General features: G+C 39.9%; 1 protein-coding gene across 1 annotated transcript in view; it reads right to left on the reverse strand.

Moving 5' to 3' along the window:
- The window catches only part of Cd2ap (CD2 associated protein), a 132784-nt gene extending 114594 nt beyond the window's left edge, over nucleotides 1-18190 (reverse strand). Inside the window, exon 1 of the mRNA XM_023719181.1 lies at nucleotides 18024-18190. Coding sequence (XP_023574949.1) covers nucleotides 18024-18027 — 4 coding nt within the window. The 5' untranslated portion in view covers nucleotides 18028-18190. The remainder of the gene's footprint in view (nucleotides 1-18023) is intronic.
- Nucleotides 18191-19766: the final 1576 nt, after the last annotated feature.

A 19766-nucleotide genomic window follows, 5' to 3' on the forward strand; every position in this document is an offset into this window, starting at 1 on the left:
AAAAAAAAAAATAAAAATAAAAAAATTAAAAAAAAAAAAAAAAAAAGGCTAGAGATGCAAAGGCCCTGGGTTCATTCTGTAGTAAATAAAAAAAGTTACCAGAGGTTTGGTTACCCTTTCTGCCTGAAAGGATTTGAAATGTTATTATTATCTCCTTGTAGTTCCTGTGCACTAAAGAATTAACATTATTCAAAGGAGGTTTGGACCTTGCCCAGACTAAGAGTTTTCTGGTTTATGTGAAAACTCTGATGTCTTGGGAAACTTTTACCTGGAGATCACAACAAAGGCCCAAAAGTGTGATTATGCGGGGGTTTGGACCCAGCCATTACCCATTCTACACCAAGAGATGCCAGAAAGCCAAAGATCAGCCACAAAGGACATCAACTGTATATTAGCAAAACAACCCTGGACTTTGAGGCTCAGGCAAGTATTCCTCATTTGCAACATGGTGTGTGGTGCTACATCTCATTGCAGCAAGGAAGTAAGGGATTCCATAATCCCACAAGAGAGGATGATGGGAAGCTCCACCCTAGGACTCATCCTAGGCTCTGCTCTATGCTTCACTGCCCTCATATGATTTTAATATATATCTTTTTACTTTAATAAGTCATAACCAAAGGTCTAACAGATCTGTAAGTCCATCTAACATAAAGCTAGTTGGAAACCCCCAACCCTGCGAGTGGCACTGTGAGGGACAACCTTAAAAACTATAAGCCTTGCCAGGGAGATAGCTCAGTAAGTGCAGGGTCCTGAGTTCAATCCCCAGTACCACAAAAAAAAATTATAAGCCTTATGTTAGTACTACCCTGCAGTGAATATGTTAACTAGGTAAAAGCAAGTTACTAAAAAAATTATATTTACCAGAAAGTATATAACCATTTGCTGAAAAGTTAAAATGGCTCAAACAAAACCTTATTTAATTCAAGAGCTTATTATACAGCAAACATGTAGACTACCATTTTAGGAATCAACACCTCGGTATTTTGGAAACTCAATTCATTCTATTAAAATTGGTAAACTCCAAAAAAAATCAAACAAACAAACAAAAAAAGAAAATTAAACAAGACTTTTCCACTATTTAACAAAATTGTATTTAATAAAGAGGTTTACATTTAAAAATTATTTTAGTAGTTACCCTAAAGTTTGCAATGTGTATTTACAATTAAGTTTACTTTGAAGTACCTCTAAAACAATGTGTTTAGACACCATGAAATATTTCCCCCATCTGTCCCTTATGACCTTCACTCATTTTCCCTGCCCACATACTACATGGATATCATTCACTTCTCTAATCCATACACTATAACCACCCAATGAACTGTTGATGTTATTATTTTAAACCATTATTTTTTAGATCAGTTAAGAATAAAACAATAGGCGCTTGGCAGCCAAGGTTCATAATGCAGTTATGGCCTGTCCCAAGAACCACAACACGCACAACCAGTCCTGAAAATAGCACAGAAATGGCATCAAGAAACCTCAATCCCCATTCCACAAAAATACAAATCTCTGAAGGGGATCGATCCCAAGTTCCTTAGGAACATGCATTTTGCCAAGAAGCACAAGGAGGGCTTCAAGAGGATGTAAGGAAACAACACCAACACCATGAATGTACATGCTGAGGCTATCAAGGTCCTCATCAAGCCCAAGGAGGTCAAGCCCAAGATCATCCCAAAGGGAATAAACCATAGGCTCACTCAACTTGCCTATATTGCCCACTTCAAGCTTGGGAAGAGTATCTGTGCCCACACTGCCAAGGGTAGCTGGCCTTGCTGGCCAAAGGCCCAGGCTCCAGCCAACGTCCAGGCTTCAGCTTCTATTCCAACCAAGGCCCAGGCTCCAGGTGCTGCTCCAACCAAGGCCCGGGCTCCAGCTTCTGCTCCAGCCTAAGCTCCCAAAGGTGCTCAGCCCCCAAAGATGCCTAGACCCCTGTGAAGGTTCCACAGTAAAAGCCTCTTATCTGTTGATGTTAAAAACAGAAGGTGTGCTCCCTGGGGTGCCATCTGTGGGGGACTGGTATCCTCCTGTGTTCTTTGTACAAATAAACCTGAGGCAGGATTTAAAAAAAAAAAAAAGAATAAAACAGTAAAGGCCAGTGAGACAGCTCAGTGGTCTAAAGCGCCTGCTCAGGCAAGCTTAGACTGTGGTTTGATCCCCCATACCACATGCTGCACCAGCCCCAACCTCAGGGTGGGCTGAGCAGGTGAAAAGGAATAAAACAATAAGTTTTTGTTCTATTTTCAACTACTTCTATACTTTTTTTTTAACGCAGATTTGCACTTCTGATTTATTTTTTTCATGAAGAACGTCATTATTAATATTTGTTTTGGGCCGGGGAGATGGCTCAGTGGAATAAGCACTTCCTAGGCAAGCACAAAGGCCTGAGTTCAATCCCCATTCCGCAAAAAACAAAAACAAGGGTATCACTATAGCGTGACCTCGCAAAAGTAACCTCTTTCAATCTGTTCAACGATCAAGTGACAATGCCTGCGCTCCGAGTTATAATATTTGTTTTTATCTTTCCTTTTGCAATGCTGGAGATAGAACCCATGCCCTGCATGTGTTGTATAAGTGCTCCACCAATAACCTACATCCCCGGCTTTTTTATTTCATTTTATTTTTGTGGTACTGGGGACTGAACTCAGGACCTTCTGAACTCAGGACCTTCTGCTTGCCAGTCAGGCACTTATGCCACTGAGCTATATTCCCAGCATCTCCCCAGCTTCTTTGAACATTTATTTTATGGCAGGTCTGCTGGCAAGACATCTTTCATATTGTTCTTTTCTTGGTTTTTTGAGACATTCTTACCAACTAGTTCAGGCTTACCTGGAACTCATGGCAATCTGCCTTGCCTTAGCCTCCCACGTGCAAACAATAGGAATACAGGCATGCACCACCATGCCAGGTATTACCTGGTATTATGGTTCTGTATCACCACGACTATTTTCATGTGCTAATTTAAGAAAACTTAAAGAATTAAGACAACTATGTAGATGTGTGTTCTTTTATGATACAGGTAAAAGCAAACAACTCTAATACTTAGGACTTTTTCTTGGGCTGGGGAGATAGCTCAGTAGAATAAGCACTTGCCTGGCAAGTACAAGGTCCTGAGTTCAATCTCCAGTATGGCACCCCCCACAAAAAAAAGGTTCCCACATGACCTTTTCCAAATGAAATTAACTTTTTCTTTTAAAAAAGCTATTTTTATACACAGTTAAGTAGCATTATTTTTTCAGATTACCAAACTACATTCAACAACACTAACTTTTCATTTATTAGAATAACACATCTTCCAAAGTGAGTAAAATAGATCTCCAGGATCCTATCTAGAGATTTGGCTAGCATTTAATCATCTTCCCTCATACCAAATACTAAAATTATGATTACTTGATTGACCAGTTTTACTAAACCACTTCAAATAATAGTAGTATTTGTATGGTGGGCTAGTTCAGTAATCTACTTCCAAAGCATCTCAAAAGATTGAATACTTCAAAGATGTCTATCAAGATGAGCAATGAAAAATGAACTGGAGCCACAGAGCTTATAGAAGTACACAAATGGGCCTGTCAATTTGACATTCTAAAGAGAAATGCTAGAGTTGAGCCAGTCTGGTTCTTAGATGTAATATAAAGTTACAAACCTAAATATTGAATGAACTGGAAATTTTGTTTTAAAAAAAAACAAAACTGTGGGGCCTGGGGAGACAGCTCAGTAGAGTAAGTGCTTGCCTGGCAAGCGCAGGGTCCTGAGTTCAGTCCCTAGTACCACAAAAAAAAATAAAATAAAAAATAAAAAATCTGAAAATAAGAAGGGGACTAGGGCCGGGGTGATGGCTCAGTAGAATAAGTGCTTCCCTGGCAAGTGCAAGGGCCTGAGTTCAATCCCCGGTTCCACCAAAAGAAAAAAAAAAAAATTAAAAATTAAAAAATAAGAAGGGGACTGAGAGTCTAGGAGATAGCTCTGTAGAATAAGCACTTGCCTGCCAAGTGCAAGGTCCTGAATTCAATCCCAGGCACCACAAAAGGGGGGGGGGGCAGACCGAGGAAACTAGAAAACAGAAAGGAGAAGTAAAATGATTATGGTAAAATATATATATCAATTGCCCCAAGATGAATATAATTATCATGTAGTACAAACATACATATTAATGCAAAAAAACAAAGTACTCAATAGAATTTCTTTTTAAAACAACAGATTAATAATCTAGGAATAACATTAGAAACCAGATTAAACTGGCATCGAAAACACTACCCTAAAACACACTATGTACTTTAAAGATTAATTCTTAGAAAACTACCACAGAACACAAACAAGCCTATCAAATTCCACTAACTAATCAGTATTTTAAAATAATTCAAACAGTATTAAGACCAAAGATCACACCCAGAAATATATACCCTTAAGTACAAGGCATTTTATTTATAATGCCAATAAAGGGAACTCAAAATCACAACAGTCACCACAGGATAGGTTTAATTTTAGAATATCTAATTTATCACACGGACAAAATAAGAAAATTGTAATCAAGTTCAAAAATAGCATTTAAGGGCCGACAAGATAGCTCAGCAGACTAAAGTGCCTGTTTAGGCAAGCTTAGGCAAGCTCAGGGACCAGAATGCCACACCAGTCCCACTCCCAAGGACATGCTGAGCTGGCCAGAGTACAGGGGTAGTGGCACACACCTATAACCCTAGTGCTGGGGAGGCTGAAAACAGGATCACAAGTTCAAGCTGTATAGTGAGACCCTGCAACAACCAAATACATTAAAAAATATATATATATTTAATAAAGTTTTGCATTTTTCTTTGTAAATCCCATCCCTCTGGTCCCAGTAAAAGATATGAAGTCAACTCCAAGCCTTGCCTCAGAAAATTAGCTTTGGGGTCAGCAACAGTCTTCTCACAAGACACCCAAATTTGTAACATGTTGACTCATGTTATATGTTATATGAGCGCAACTTTTCTCAACCAGGATGATCTTTTCCACAGGGAACACCTGGCAATGTTTGGAAATCCTTTCCATTGTTTTGGCTAGGGAATGCATAAACTAGGAATACTGCTGCATGTCCTACAATGTCCAGAATGGTCCCCCAATCCACAAAAGATTCAATGGGGGCTGGCTAGATAACTCAACAGTCTAAAGCACCTGCTTAGGCAAGTGGTAAACTCAGAGACCTTGTTTCAATTCCCCAGTACCACATGCCACACCTGCCCATGTTTTTCCATGTTTCTAAGCATTCACCAAAATACAGATTTATTTTGTATAATAAATTTTTATTTCCAAACAGAAAATAAAATTAATTTTTGGAATCAAAGAATTGTTAAAATCAGAGTTCTAAAAACAATCTGACCAGCAGTTGAGAGCAAAGAATCATGCTTTCCTCACCACTGTGTTTCCAACCCTAGTACAGGTAAACAACAGGTACTTTGTACCACTGAACTGTAAGATTATAACATAACAGTTTTTAATTCTCATTTCAAATTTAACATTGATTTGTTCAATAAATTTAGTTTTCATATATACTAATTATAAAAGAAGTATAATTACAGTCAAAGTACAAGCAGCAAATATTTAAATGGCTCCTCTTAAATGACAGTTCTTGGTATACTTCAAATACATCTAAAAAAAAATTTTTTAAACCTCTTTCAGACCTTATATTCTAACAGTTAGAAATAAATAAGTATCCTGGGGATCTGACTCAGCGGTACAGGGCTTGCTTAACATGCGCAAGGCCCTGTATTCAATCTCTAGCACTGCAAAATACAGCAAATAAATAAAAATAAAGAGTATAACAAGGAAATTATAAAGTTAAATTACAACCTTGATGACAGACTGGATACAAGCAAGAGGTCAGGATAAGGGAGGATCAAGAATGTCTGCTATCGGGGAGATGGCTCAGTAGAATAAGCACTTCCCTGTCAAGTGCAAGGGTCTGAGTTCAAGCCCTGGTTCCACCCAAAAAAATATATATATATATTGGGGCCAGGGAGATGGCTCAGTGGAATAAATGCTTACCTGGCAAGCGCAAGGGCCTGAGTTCAATCCTCAGTTCCGAAAAAAAAAAAAAAAAAAAAAAGAATGTCTGCTATCTATAACCCAAATGACAACTCCCAGGAGAAAGAGCTGATCCACATTTTATTGCACTTGAGAGCATAATCAGAGCAATAGGATTGTCTGAGTTCAAACACCTGTCCTGAATTGTTTCCTATCCATAAAATAAATAACAGGACTCAAAATGGCACAGAATTTGATAAGAATAATGGCTGTAAAGTGTTTGAAACTGTGCTTGAAACAGAAATACCTAATATTCACTAAATGTTAACACCTATCACAATGTACTGCAATTTCCTCACTAATGAGTAAGTATCCAAAAGCCAAACATTTTGTCTTCCATTTTTGTGTTTCTGCTAGTATTGATACAAAATCTCAACAAACAATTGCTAATTTAAACCAGACTTATTAAAGAATTACTATTCCAAGAAAAAATAATGTGAGACAACACACTCAAGGGAAGCACAAATGTTAGAACATGAGGAAGAAATCTCATAACAGCCGGAGCAATTTTTCAGAATTTTTCTCAGATCACAAACTTCAGTGAAAAATCCCAAGAATATACAGCTTTTCTCCAAAACAACTGCACTACAAAAGCCCATGCATATTCTTACACGTTTAAAAGTGATGGTCTGTGAAATGTCTTCTCCATGTCATTTTTGGGAATTCATTATGCTCACAAAAATTTTTTGTTTTCCTTTCCACCTCTCCATCAACAGCATTTATTTGTGAAATACCATTCTTATATTTTCCTTGTTTCTGAAATTTAAAAAGTACTAAGCTGAAACAATACTTCTCTCTTCACTAAAGTTAAGCTCAGCCCTTTAAATGTTTATTTTGAAGCCCGGGAGATGGATCAGTGGAATAAGCACTTCCCTGGCAAGCACAAGGACCTGAGTTCAATCCCTGGTTCTACCAAAAAAAAAAAAAAAAAAGAATTAAGTTTTGGGGCTGGTGAGATGGCTCAGTGGTCTAAAGCACCTACTCAGAACAGGCTTAGCAAAGCACAGGGACCGCGGTTCAATCCCCCAGCACCACATGCCAGCCAACCCCGCTCCCTGGTGGGCTGAGTTGGCCACACATACACACACACACACAAATAAATAAATAAAATTTTAAAAATAAATAAATAAATGTTTATTTTGAGATAGGACTTAAGTAGCCCAAACTAGCCTAAAACTTTCAATCCTCCTGCATCAGCAATAGTATTCACTCAAAAATCACTTTATTTAGAAAACAAAAACACGAAACCTATTACATGCAATTCTGTAAAATGTGTTTTCCACAAGAAAATATACTTATGTATTTAATTTTAATGAATTACCACTAATTAAATATTTGAAAAAGTAGCCTTATGGTTCAAAAAACACTTTCACATACATCCTCATTAGGTCCAGAATAGATTTGCTGACACAAAAATCTCAAGAACTTTGCAAGATTTACATTTTAAAACTGCATTATTCAGCTAGTAGCCAGCAATCACATATTAAAATGCTGTATACTGAAATATCTACACAAATTCACCACTAGAAATATAGATAACCCACACAGGGATGTTATATAAATGTTAAGTACATTAAATATCAAACACAGAAAAAAAATGTAACCTCATCAATCACTTTATACTTAACCTGCTGAAATAAATGTATGTTCTTTATCCAACATAACCAAAAAATTATTCAAATTTCACTAAATTATTTTTAACATGACCACTACAAAACTTAAAAGTATGATTAGCATAGCTTTAAAGAATATATATATACAGGTACACTTATCTGTATTTGTTTCATAATGCCTATTTCAAACATAATTTTACTTTAAAATTGTATACACATCACCACCAACTTGAAGCTAAAAAGAGTACACTTTTTTTTTTTTCTGGAACCAGGGATTGAACTCAGGACCTTGCACTTGCCAGGGAAGCGTTTATTCCACTGAGCCATCTCCCTGGCCCTGAAAGAGTCTATTTTTATGCTTAAATTTACTTAACAATAAATTAGAGATTCATATAGACATGACATTTAAAAATGTGTAACTTTCCCTTATTTAAGTAGCTGTGGAACAGGTAATTAACAGACACACCTAATAAGATGCTTAATATCTGAAATACTGATTCTTAACTAAAGCTCAATAAGCCATAAAGTAAGGCATTTAAGAAAAAAAGTCATCAACCAATTACTTGAAACAGTAATTTCATTAAGGCAACATTCCATTAGCCTGCTTTATATGGCCATATTTCAATATATTTAAATTTTGCATTATTTATTAGATTGGCTGTCTCACCAATTACTCCATATTAAAGTGATAATCAGTGTTAGTAGACATAGCAGGCTCCCAATTTTCTGTTAGTCATGAAAAGGAGGAAAAACGTTTTTAATTGAGTAAAATAATGCAGATTTCAGCATTAATGAGCATAAACGAAGTCATTTACACATGAAATGTATAGAATAACAAAGATTTTTTTTTTTCTTTTGGTGGTATCAAGGATCAAACTCAGGACCTTGTGCTAGCTAGGCAGGCACTTATGCCACTGAGCTATCTCCCCAGCTCAAGAATTTTTATTTAGGCTTTAAAATGTCAAGTTCCAGTTATAAATCTACATGGGTTTTGTAGAATATAAGAAAAATAAGAATAATATTGTGCAAAAGCAAATACTTTAAGAATTGAAATACAGCCTTTATATTTCCATTTGACATGCAGTCTGAAACCTTGATTTCAGCATTTAGCAATTTTTTAAACTGCTCCCTCCGATTTGATTAAGAATGACCTAGTTAGTACATAAATAAAAATGGATTCTTTATTTTACATTGTGTGTATACACACACCAAAACTGCAAGGCAAAAAATTTATGAGTGTAAACTGCTTCAAATGACAGGCAAAAATTTGGGGTGGGCGAGTGTGCAGTAGTAGGGATTGCCTACAGGGCCCATACTGAGCTACATCATCAGTCCCTTTTTATTCTGAAACAGGATCTTAATAAGTCACTATGGGCCGGGGAGATAGCTCAGTGGAATAAGTGCTTGCCTGGCAAGCACAAAGTCCTGAGTTGGATCCCTGGTACCATCAAAAGAAAAAGTTACTAAGCTACCCAAGCTGAGCTGTACCTTGCAACCTCCTGATTCAACTTCCCAGAGTGCCAGGATTACAGCACTTCACCACTACACCTAGTAAAGAAGCAATCTTAATTAAAGCCTAAAGTAAAACTAAATCTTAGAACACATTTCTAAATAATCTTGCTTCAAAAGCAAATGAGAAAATCCATTTACAATAGCATAAATTTGAATGACCAACTATAAATGTTTCATAAAAATTATTCAGGACTTTATTAATACTTTGGCATTTATTACAATAAGACTGGAACTCTTAAAGTTAATAAAGTCAGTTTAGAATTTAAGTAAGTTTCTGACCTCAATACTGGAGCACTGACAGATCATTAAGAAGTTCAAATAAGGGGGGCCAGGGAGATGGCTCAGTAGAATAAGCGCTTCCCTGGCAAACGCAAGGGCCTGAGTTCAATCCCCATTTCCACCAAAAAGAAAAAAAAGAAAATAAGTTCAAATAAAATATCTCAAGGGGGGAGTAGTGAGATAGCTCAGCAGTCTAAAGCACCTGTTTGAGCAAGCTTAGGCAAGTTCAGAGATGAATGGCTCAATTCCCCAGCACCACATGCCATGCCACCCCCGCCCTGAGGGCCACCAAAAAAAAAAAAAAAAACCACTCCAATGTATCACCTCAAGCGAAAGGTGTATTACTGTAAAACTCATGCCAAGGATACAGAAAAATTATTTTGGCTACTGCTGCTATTATGTGGGATGTGGGTCTTGAATGGACCCCAGAGAATTTAGGTTACTGGGTTGCGCCCCTGAAGAGCTTATCAGAACCCTGAGCATTTCCTGTCTCTTTTTCACTTCCTGACTGCCACAAGGTGAACAGGCCTCCTCTGCCAGGTGTTCCTGCCATGATGTGCAGTGCTGCCACAAGTCCAAAGCAATAGGGTCAAGAAATCAAGAACTGAAACTTCTGAAACAGTGAGCCAAAAGAAACTTTCCCTCCTTTAAAGTTAATTACATCAGGTATTTTATTAGAGCAGCAGAAAGCTAACATAATTGCCAGTACCTACTATTATCATCTATCATCACTGGTCACATCATGAGAGATGAATAAATCCTATTTGCCTTCTAATGCAAGAATTCATGTCCAAATACTCTTTATCATCTATTATATGTTGACATCTGTGACACAGGAATACGTCCCATTACAGAATCATGCTGGAAACTCTAAGCTATACAAAAGCTGAAAAAGTATTAAACATGGGCCAGGGATGTAGCTCAGTGTATCTCACTTGTGGCTTGCCTGGCAAGTACAAGGTCCCAAGTTTGATCCCCAGTACAAAAAAAAAAAAAAAAAAGTATTAAACATCAAGTCTAACACAATCATTAAAAAAGATATGGTATACTAAAGTTCCAGGAAAAGATTCCATAACACTGTCATAACAGATAATTGCCAAAATCTTTTTTTTTTTTTTTTTTTTTTTTTTTTGGTGGAACCAGGGATTGAACTCAGGCCCTTTCCACTGAGTCATCTCCCCAGCCCCAATTGCCAAAATCTTAAGCTGGATATTGGTAATTTTTTTAGTTAGTTAATTAGTTATTTGGTATAGGATCTTGCTATGCAGCTCTGACTCAGACTCGGACTCACAGTGATTATCCTGTCTCAGCCTCCCCTGCACTGGGATGCGTGCACCACCATGCTGTTTCAGTGGTCAGCTTGTTGTGCCCAGGGTGGACCGGCAGGGCAGGTGGTACCGAGATCAAACGCAGGTCCTTGCACTTGCCAGGTAGGCACTTAGACCACTGAGATATCTCCCCAGCCTCAATTTAAAAAAAAAAAAAAATCTTCTACACCAGAGTTTCTTCTTAGAGTAAAATTTCTTTAACTGCAAACAACTATGCTTTTAGAAAATCAGGGTTCAATAAAAACATGCAGATGAGAGAGAGAACATCCAGCCCTCTGTGACCTTCAGAAATAAACAGAAAACATGCAAACAAACAAAAAAAGAATGTCAAGTTTACTCCAAATAAGGAAACATGTAGAAGCTGAAAGGAAAATGCTTATCTCACTTGTGGCTAAAACCAAGGTTCTGACTCAAAAATATACCATTATAGTATGTTCTCAAGTTAGAAAAGCCCGAGGAAAATTATGAAGGGAATTCAAGGTATTTCATAGCAGCATTTAAATGGCCCTACTGTCAACTAATCTAAACATCTAACAAACCCAAAAGTAAGTGTGGGAAGGGAAGGACTTGAAAGGACAGACAACATACTCTATAAAAAGAGACAGAGACAGAGGCTGACAGAGACAGAGACAGACACACAGAGAAACAGAGAAAGTTTTTAATAACTTGTCTAAAATAGTAACATACCAAAAAAACCAAAGGATCAAAACTTAAAAGTACTTGGGGCTGGTGAGATGGCTCAGTGGTCTAAAGCACCTACTTAGAACAAGCTAAGCTAAGCTAAGCAAAGCACAGGGACCATGGTTCAATCCCCCAGCACCACATGCCAGCCAGCCCCACCCCCTGGTGGGCTGAGCTGGCCACACACACACACAAAAATAAAGAAAGAGAGAAAGAACTCCTAAAAAAAAAAGAAAGAAAGAAAGAATGGCTTTTAAAACTTAAAAGTACTTTAAAATTTCTTATGCCTTACTTGCCCATTTACTATTACATTGGCAGTTTTAATTGCTTAACATCCTCAAGGGTGTCTAGTGCTTGTTTCTGAAAAAAAAAGGCATGCTGACACTTCACAATCTGCTCTGTTTTCAGGCTCCTGCTGAACTAAGAGCATAAAGGTAAACCCATTAGATTACCTGGGACCAAATAAACAGATGGAATAATAGATTATAACCATGAATATTCTCAAACATTTAGATAGGCAGAAGATCCCATTAAAATCCAATGTTACTTAAGACCACTAACAGGACCAGGGAGATAGCTCAGTTGAAGCACTTACCTGGCAAGTGCAAGGACCTGAGTTCAATCCCTGGTTCCACAAAAAAAAAAAAAAAAAAAAAGAGACCACTTACATCATCCAGATTCAGTTGCTAATGTTCACTAAAAAATTTTCTTGTCAAAATGTGTCAAGTACAAAATTCAAGTTTTAAGGGGCCGGGGAGATAGTTCAGTAGAATAAGTGCTTGCTTTGCAAGCACAAGGGCCTGAGTTCAATCCCCAGTTCCGCAAAAAACAAAACAAAATTCAAGTTTTAGGGCTGGCAAAACAGCTTAGCAGATTAAAGCGCCTGCAAGCAGGTACAGGGGCCAAGGGTTCAATCCTGGGGCCTGCCATGCCAGCCTCGCCCCTGGGGCGCACTGAGATGGCAATTGAGACTGGGCGTGGTGGCATGTGCCTATAATCCCAGCTCTTGGGAGGCTCTAAACAGGTGGATCACTATGAGTCCCATCTAGTAGTGGGACCCTGAACACCCTGTAGACCCTTCCGTAAAATAAAAAAATTCAAGTCTTAAAGCAAATGAATACCCAGGTATGACTGAACCTACCTTGTATCTCTCATAAGAAATCTGGACCCTGTCTGCTTCATTTCCTATGGCTAGGTCTTGAAGGTCTCCTACAGATCCTTTTTCCTCCCTTTCCCCAGGATGCCAGTCTGAGCTGTTTGCTCCCCAATGCCTGCTGCCAACCCCACCTCAGTCCAGCACCAAGCTGACCCACTCACTTTCCTAGATGCACTCTGAATTGTTACACATACACCTGGTCCTGACTTGCCAAGTGGAAGCATATATGAACCTCCATGCAGATTTTCCAAACTAACATTCTATCCTACCTCTTCTAGAAAGATGTTCTGCCCATATGCAGATATTATTTGGCACCTGAATTCTGTTTGTGTTGACTCTGTATAGCAAATATCAATTCCTACAACAAGCAGGTCATAGCTCCACCACACTGATTATTCAATATTACATTTTATTTGTTCTTTCTTTTCTGAACAGTTCTGTAGATCTGCCCTATGCTCACCAAAATCAAGAAACTCCACACATTTTTCAATCTATTTTCATGCCTTTGACACAAAGATATTACTTTACATAAATCAGAAAAGTAAACATTTTTATCAAATTCAAAATACATATAATAGGGGAAGATATTCCATCAGAGGAAGCAGGGTTGGTGTCACATATTTGGGTTAGGTATATATAATTTTAGAACTTTTTTTATTGATAACATGAAAAGACTTCCTGGAGCCAGGGAGTTAGCTCAGTAGAATAAGCTCTTGCCTGGCAAGCTCAAGGGCCTGAGTTCAATCCCTGGTTCTGGAAAAAAAAAAAAGATAGAAAAGACTTCCTGCTTTATAACTTTTTAATTTTAAGTGCCTTAAAATTATATCGTACAAAATTATTATATTATTTTACTTTGTAGAGCCCCTCTCTTTGAGAGATACACAGCAAATTTCAGACTCACTATTCAGGAAAATATACCATAAATTTAACTTTCACCCACAATATGGTTTACATTAAATCTATTCAAATATTAAAACTATTCAGGGCCAGGGAGATGGCTCAGTGGAATAAGTGCTTCCCTGGCAAGCGCAAGGGCCTGAGTTCAATCCCCGGTTTATTGAAAAAAAAAGTAATTTATTGAAAAAAAAATAAAATAATAAAACTATTCGAAGTTTGAAACACTTAAAAAAATCTGATCATGAGTGTGTTCTCTAATTACGGAATCCAATTACTAGATTGGTCAGCAATTCAACTTTAAAACAAAAATTTCTTAATATTTTATTCCTGCTCTGCACTAGTTTAACTGAAGTAAATCCTGATAGTGAAAGGTTGGCAGTCAAAGTTTCTCTTTTTTTTTTTTTTTTTTTGGTGGAACCAAGGATTGAACTCAGGCCCTTGCGCTTGCCAGGGAAGCACTTATTCCACTGAGCCATCTCCCCGGCCCCTTGGCAGGCAATTTCTATTTGTAACTACTGATCTGCATGAATAAAGATTTTCTCCAAACAGCACAACAGAGAATAACAAAACCACTCTTACATAAGTATATGTATTAAATAAACCAGTTACAAATGTCCGTCTACATGTAATACATGTAAGCTTTTTTCTACCAGCAGTGGGACTGATCTAAGGGCCCTCACACAACTACAGCCCTAGTCCTTTTTTTATTCTGATACACAGTCTTGCTTAAATTGCCTGATTGGCAACATACTTGTAATCCTGCCTCAGTTTCTCAGAGTAAATTATTGGCATGCACCAACACTTCGAGCTATAGATAAGCTTGTAAAATAAATTTTAAAATTAAAGGATCATAATCTTATGTGAAATTATTAGAAAACTCAGTCCTTAAGATCTGCACACCGGAGAGATGGCTCAGTGGAATAAGCACTTCTTTGGCAAGCGCAAGGGCCTGAGTTCAATCTACAGTTCCAAAAAAAATTTTTAAAAAGAGCCAGGGAGATGGTTCAGTGGCATAAGTGCTTCCCTGGCAAGTGCAAGGGCTTGAGTACAATCTCCGGTTCCACCAAAAAAAAAAAAAAAAAATGCACAGGGAGATGGTTCAGTGGCATAAGTGCTTCCCTGGCAAGTGCAAGGGCTTGAGTACAATCTCCGGTTCCACCAAAAAAAAAAAAAAAAATCTGCACACTTGGGCCAGCCAGATAGCTCAGTGGACCAAAGCGCCTGCTTAGGCAGACACAGGAGTCCGGATTGCATCCCTGGTGTGCCATGCCAGCCCCGCCCCCTGGGTACACTGACACAGTGATTGATACTGGGCGTGGTGACACACGCCTATAATCCCAGCACTTGGGAGGCTGAAAACAGGAGGACTGCTATGCGTCCAATCTGTATAGTGAGAATCTGTGGACCCTGTATTTTTTAAAATACATTTAAAAAAAAAAAAGATCTGCATACTCTCAAAAATAAAAATTCACATATGACAACATTTTGTGCCATTTTCTATCTTCTTTCACTCTAAAATTCCTATTTGTATTTTTGGAATACAAAAAATAAATACTGCCTGATACAATGACAAGCAGGAACACTGAAACAACACCCAAATTTGGAGACAGATTTATTTTATATCAAAGGGCGCTAATCAGGATCATTCCACACTATTAGGTCTTGATCTCTGGTGGTCTAGGGCTTATATGGGATAAGCAAGCAGGCTATACAGAGGCAGAATGGCTTATCAATTAGGTTATACAGTGTGCATCATACTGCCAAGCTATGCATCACAGTGACCATCTGTTTCTAAGAGACAGAAGCAATGAGAAATGGAACAAGAACTACTATCTTGGCAACTAAGAAACTAAAGTGTATAGCTGAGGTATAGAGGGATAGGAGACATTTTCTGTCACAGTATCTTTCACCTTTAAGGTCTCAAATTCCTTCATACAGGTGCTTCAATTCTTGACAGGCATTCTTCCCACTTAGCAAACACTAATTATAAGCATTAATACAATATAAAATTCAAGTGAAGTCTCTACTAGCATTCATCCACTTAAATGTCTTCCCTGGGAAGGTGATGTAACTCAGTCACAGAGCTACTTGCCTAGCATGTATGAAGTCCTTTATTAGTGTCCCAGCCTGGGGTGGAGGGGGGAGGCACAGTCCTATCAACAAACATTTTTCCTAAGCCATAAACAAATAATTCAGTTTCTTGCACTTTTTTTTTGGGGGGGGGACCAAGGATTGAACTCAGGACCTTGCTCTTGCCAGGTAGGGGTTTATTCTACTGAGCTATCTCCCTGGCCCATTTTGCATTGTTTTTTTTGTTTGTTTGTTTGTTTAATTATTTATTTATTTATTTGTGTGTGCGTGTGTGTGTGTGTGTGTGTGTGTGTGGCCAGCTCAGCCCACTAGGGGGCAGTTCTGGCTGGCATGTGGTGCTGGGGGATTGAACCGTGGTCTCTGTGCTTTGCTAAATTTGTTCTAAGTAGGTGCTTTAGACCACTGAGCAATCTCACCAGCCCCTTGCATTGTTTTTAACATTGTAAAGAACTACTAGTATCTATATAATTTTTTATAGTTACATTATATAAAATTGAATTTCTGCATTAGTGCAAAATAATTTCATTTCACTGATCTTTGAGAGACAATTTCCTGCTTCTAACAATGGCCAAAAATAATTGTTTTTCTTGAGTTATTACAAGAATTAAGGAAATCATTTCAAAATGAAAATAACCTGCACTCTACAATAGCTCAGTAGGTCCTAACAACTTACACAATTGATACTTTCATCCCACTTATAGATCCAGATGCTGCTGAAGCAGAGAGGGTAAGTGACTTGCTCTGTCACTTATATCACCTAATAAGGACCATCAGTTAAAGGTATTCACATTACTCTCAAAAAAAAAAAAAAAATGCAAAGCTTTGCATTCTATGACAAATTAGGTAAAATGCCATCTTAAATCCTAAGAAATAAAGATGAATGACAAAACTTGGTGCTTTTCAAAAAGCCTCACTAACCTTTCAAAACTATCTGAGTAGTCAAGTTGATGGTATGCTGACTCTGACCTGACAATGCACATCTAGAACACAGGTCAGCCAGTAAGAAGGTAGGGATTGCAGTGGCTAAATACTGGTACGCACTTACTTTTCTCAGCTGCCTCACACTGAGTAACAGCCTACTGATTTCTCTTCTATGCAGAATCACAGACCTAAATGTGATTTCCACACTCCAGAAACTGAACAGACATGAAGATGGGGGAAGAGAGAGCACTAGTCCAAGTTACAAGCACAGCCAATAGCCAAGGGGGGGGAGCACCTTAAATTACTTCAAAAATCAATGGAGTGTGTTATTTAGCACTGGGATCAACAGTTCCAACAAACCATCCAACAGGTTCTCAGGCCATCCTAGCAACTGAAAGTCATGAATTAAGATTAGAGAACATCAAAAGAAGTTTAATTACACCCTGCATCTTTTTGAAGACAGATAAAGAATTATGTAATTTTAGTGTAATTTTCATCTAAAGTGGTAAGTGGTTTTATAATTTGGTGCTTAAAGGAATAAGCCCACAATTACCGTGTAAGGGCAACTAATGGATTAAAAAAGAATTCATTGGAAAGTTCCAAATAGCAAACATTTTGTTTTACTGTCTGAGTCCAGGAACACTTGGTCTGTAAAAGGTACCTTAAAGCAGGAGGGAAGTGAGGAAACATAAAATTAGAAAGTCTAAAAACACCAAACAGCTAGACGAGTGTCTACAAACAACCGAGCTCCACGCATCCCCCACAAAACAAAGTGTGGGCAGCGGGTGCCACATCAGCAGTCCTCTGCATTTGCCCGGCCACTAAATCCTGTGAGCTTCATGAATTATTAATTCCGGTAATGGTTTGTGGATAGGAAGCAGCACCAACTCTTGAGTGGGAGAAGTGATAGCGTCGCCTGATTTGCTCCACGAAACCCAACTTGGTTTTATTCTTACAAAACACGCTCCGGACTTACAGAGGCACAAATCTTTAAATAAAAAAAAAAAAAAAACCTATCTTGTTAAATAAATTTTAGAGAATCAAGGGAGCTCGCGTCCAGCCTGCGCTTAACTTCTGATCCCGAGAACGGATACAGTACCCAAAAAACTCCTTTCAGGATCCTGGGACCCATTCGGGTTCCCCCGCCTGCAGACAGAACTTCGGAGCCCGCGGAGCCTGGCCCCGGCCCCGGCTGCACAGAAGCGCCGGCTCCACGACCCCGGGACAGGGCCCGGCGGGGTGTGGCCCTCGAGTCCCCCGGAAGGGACCCCAGTATGAGGGAAAGTTGGGTCCCTTCCCCACGCTTTCGGGGTGACGGGGGTGGGATGGTCGGGGGAGGGGCAAGAGGTTGGGGTAGGGGGCGGAGCCAAGTGGGACCCCAGCAGAGGTCAGAGGCTAGCCCCCGGGGGGGGGGTCGGTGGTCAGGGGCGCGGGGCGCGGGGCGCGAGGCGGGACCCCACACCCCACCCGGGCCGGGGCGCCCCTACTCACCCATGCTGGGACCTGCGGGAGTTCGCCGCTGCTCCCCACACCTTCCGGCCACTCCAAGTCAGACGGGCTGAGCAGGCGCCTCCATCCACCGCGCGCCGCCCGCCCTCGAGCCCGCCCCTCGGCCCCGCCGTCTCGACGCCGCCACCTCTGAGGAGACGCGAGCGAGCGCCGCGAGGAAGGTGCGAGCGCGCGCGACGCGGAGGTCTCGCGAGAACGCCCGGCGCAGGCCACGCCCCTCTCTCCCAGCCGCCTGCCAGGTGCGGTGACGTCACGGCGGTGTCTATGCGGTCGCTGTGTGCGTTCTCTAGAAATTTTGACCTTAAATTCTCAGTCACCGACTCTAAACCTCTGTGTGGTGTGGGGTCGGCAGACCTGGGTTCTCAGCTCGTGGCCGCGTGAGGCCCAGATATAGGACCTGTCTGCGCCCTGGTTCCCAGGATCTGCAGCGCGACCTGGGGTCTGCAGAGAGCAGTCGGTGGCCGCCAACGCCACCCTCCCGCAGGCCTGCCTTTGCCGGTTTCCTGCCTTTGCCAGGTCTCCTGTTAACTCCAGAAATGTTGCACGTGGTGATTTTAAAACAAGAATTGTCAAATTCACTATCAGAGTCCAAAAGGGAGAGAATAAATCCAATGTGTGTTTCAGTCAAGAAGTGAGCTGCGTGGTGCTGAGAGCCCGTCTGCTTTTTGGTCAAGGATTATCTCTTTCTTACAATGTTCGTTGTCCTCCTGCCGAGCAGAAATAAAAATGAAAAGCTGGTGTGCACCTTCTTCCTGATGATTACACTGTAGGAGACCAGACGTGAACACATAAGCATAATAAACAGGGAGGGAAATGCCTCACAGAATGCTTCAAATTTTGAAGGAAAATAAATTGCTCTGGGCAGTGATTTGCACTACAGTTTGAAGTAGATAGTAACTCAGCCCGGAGGAGTCCTGGGTGTGAACAATATCCCCAACCCGATAAGAAATCTGTGTGGCTCAAGCAGTGCCCAAGAAAGTAGACCAAGCCCTATGTGAGGGCGCACACAGGTAGTCCCAGCTTCTAGGAGGCCTGAGGCAGGAAAGTTCTACGGACGGGAAGATTTGGGGGAGAGGTGAATAGAAGAAAGTGAGACAGTGTCACCAAAAAAAGTACTTGGGATTGAACCTTGTGATATGTCTCCAAGCCCTGTTTTAATTTTTGTGTTTCAGTACAGAACTTGCAATCTTCCTAACTCAGCCTCCTAAAGTGCAAACGTCTGTAATCCCAGCACTCAAGAGGCCGAGGCGACAGGATCACTGTGAGTTTGAAGGCCAGAGTGAGCTACACAGGGAGACATTGTGTCCAAAAGAGGAAAATGAGGCGAGGCAGGTAAGAAGCAGGAAAAAATTCACTAATTTATTAAAGGAAAAAATACACAATTGGAGGAGATTTGCTAGGCCTCTTGAGTCCTGGATATTCCATCTATCTGTCCTCACTTTCTTTTTATTAGAGGACAAATGGACTCGTGCGGCTCTACCCAGGTACTTCCCCACCCCCACCCCCAGCGTGCAGATCTGACATTCTAGAGCATGTTCTGCTATCTGTGCAAATGAACTGCCATTTTTCCCTAAAATTTTCTTAAGAATTAATTAGCAGATATCTACGTTGAAATATTACATTCTTGGGCTGGCAAGATAGCTCAGCGGTCTAAACCACCTGCTTAGGCAAGCTTAGGCAAAGCACATAGGGAGTGTGGTTTGATCCCTAGTAACACATGCTGCG

The sequence above is a fragment of the Octodon degus genome, unplaced genomic scaffold (assembly GCF_000260255.1).
Source record: "Octodon degus isolate 3935 unplaced genomic scaffold, OctDeg1.0 scaffold00005, whole genome shotgun sequence".
NCBI classification, from domain to species: domain Eukaryota; kingdom Metazoa; phylum Chordata; class Mammalia; order Rodentia; family Octodontidae; genus Octodon; species Octodon degus.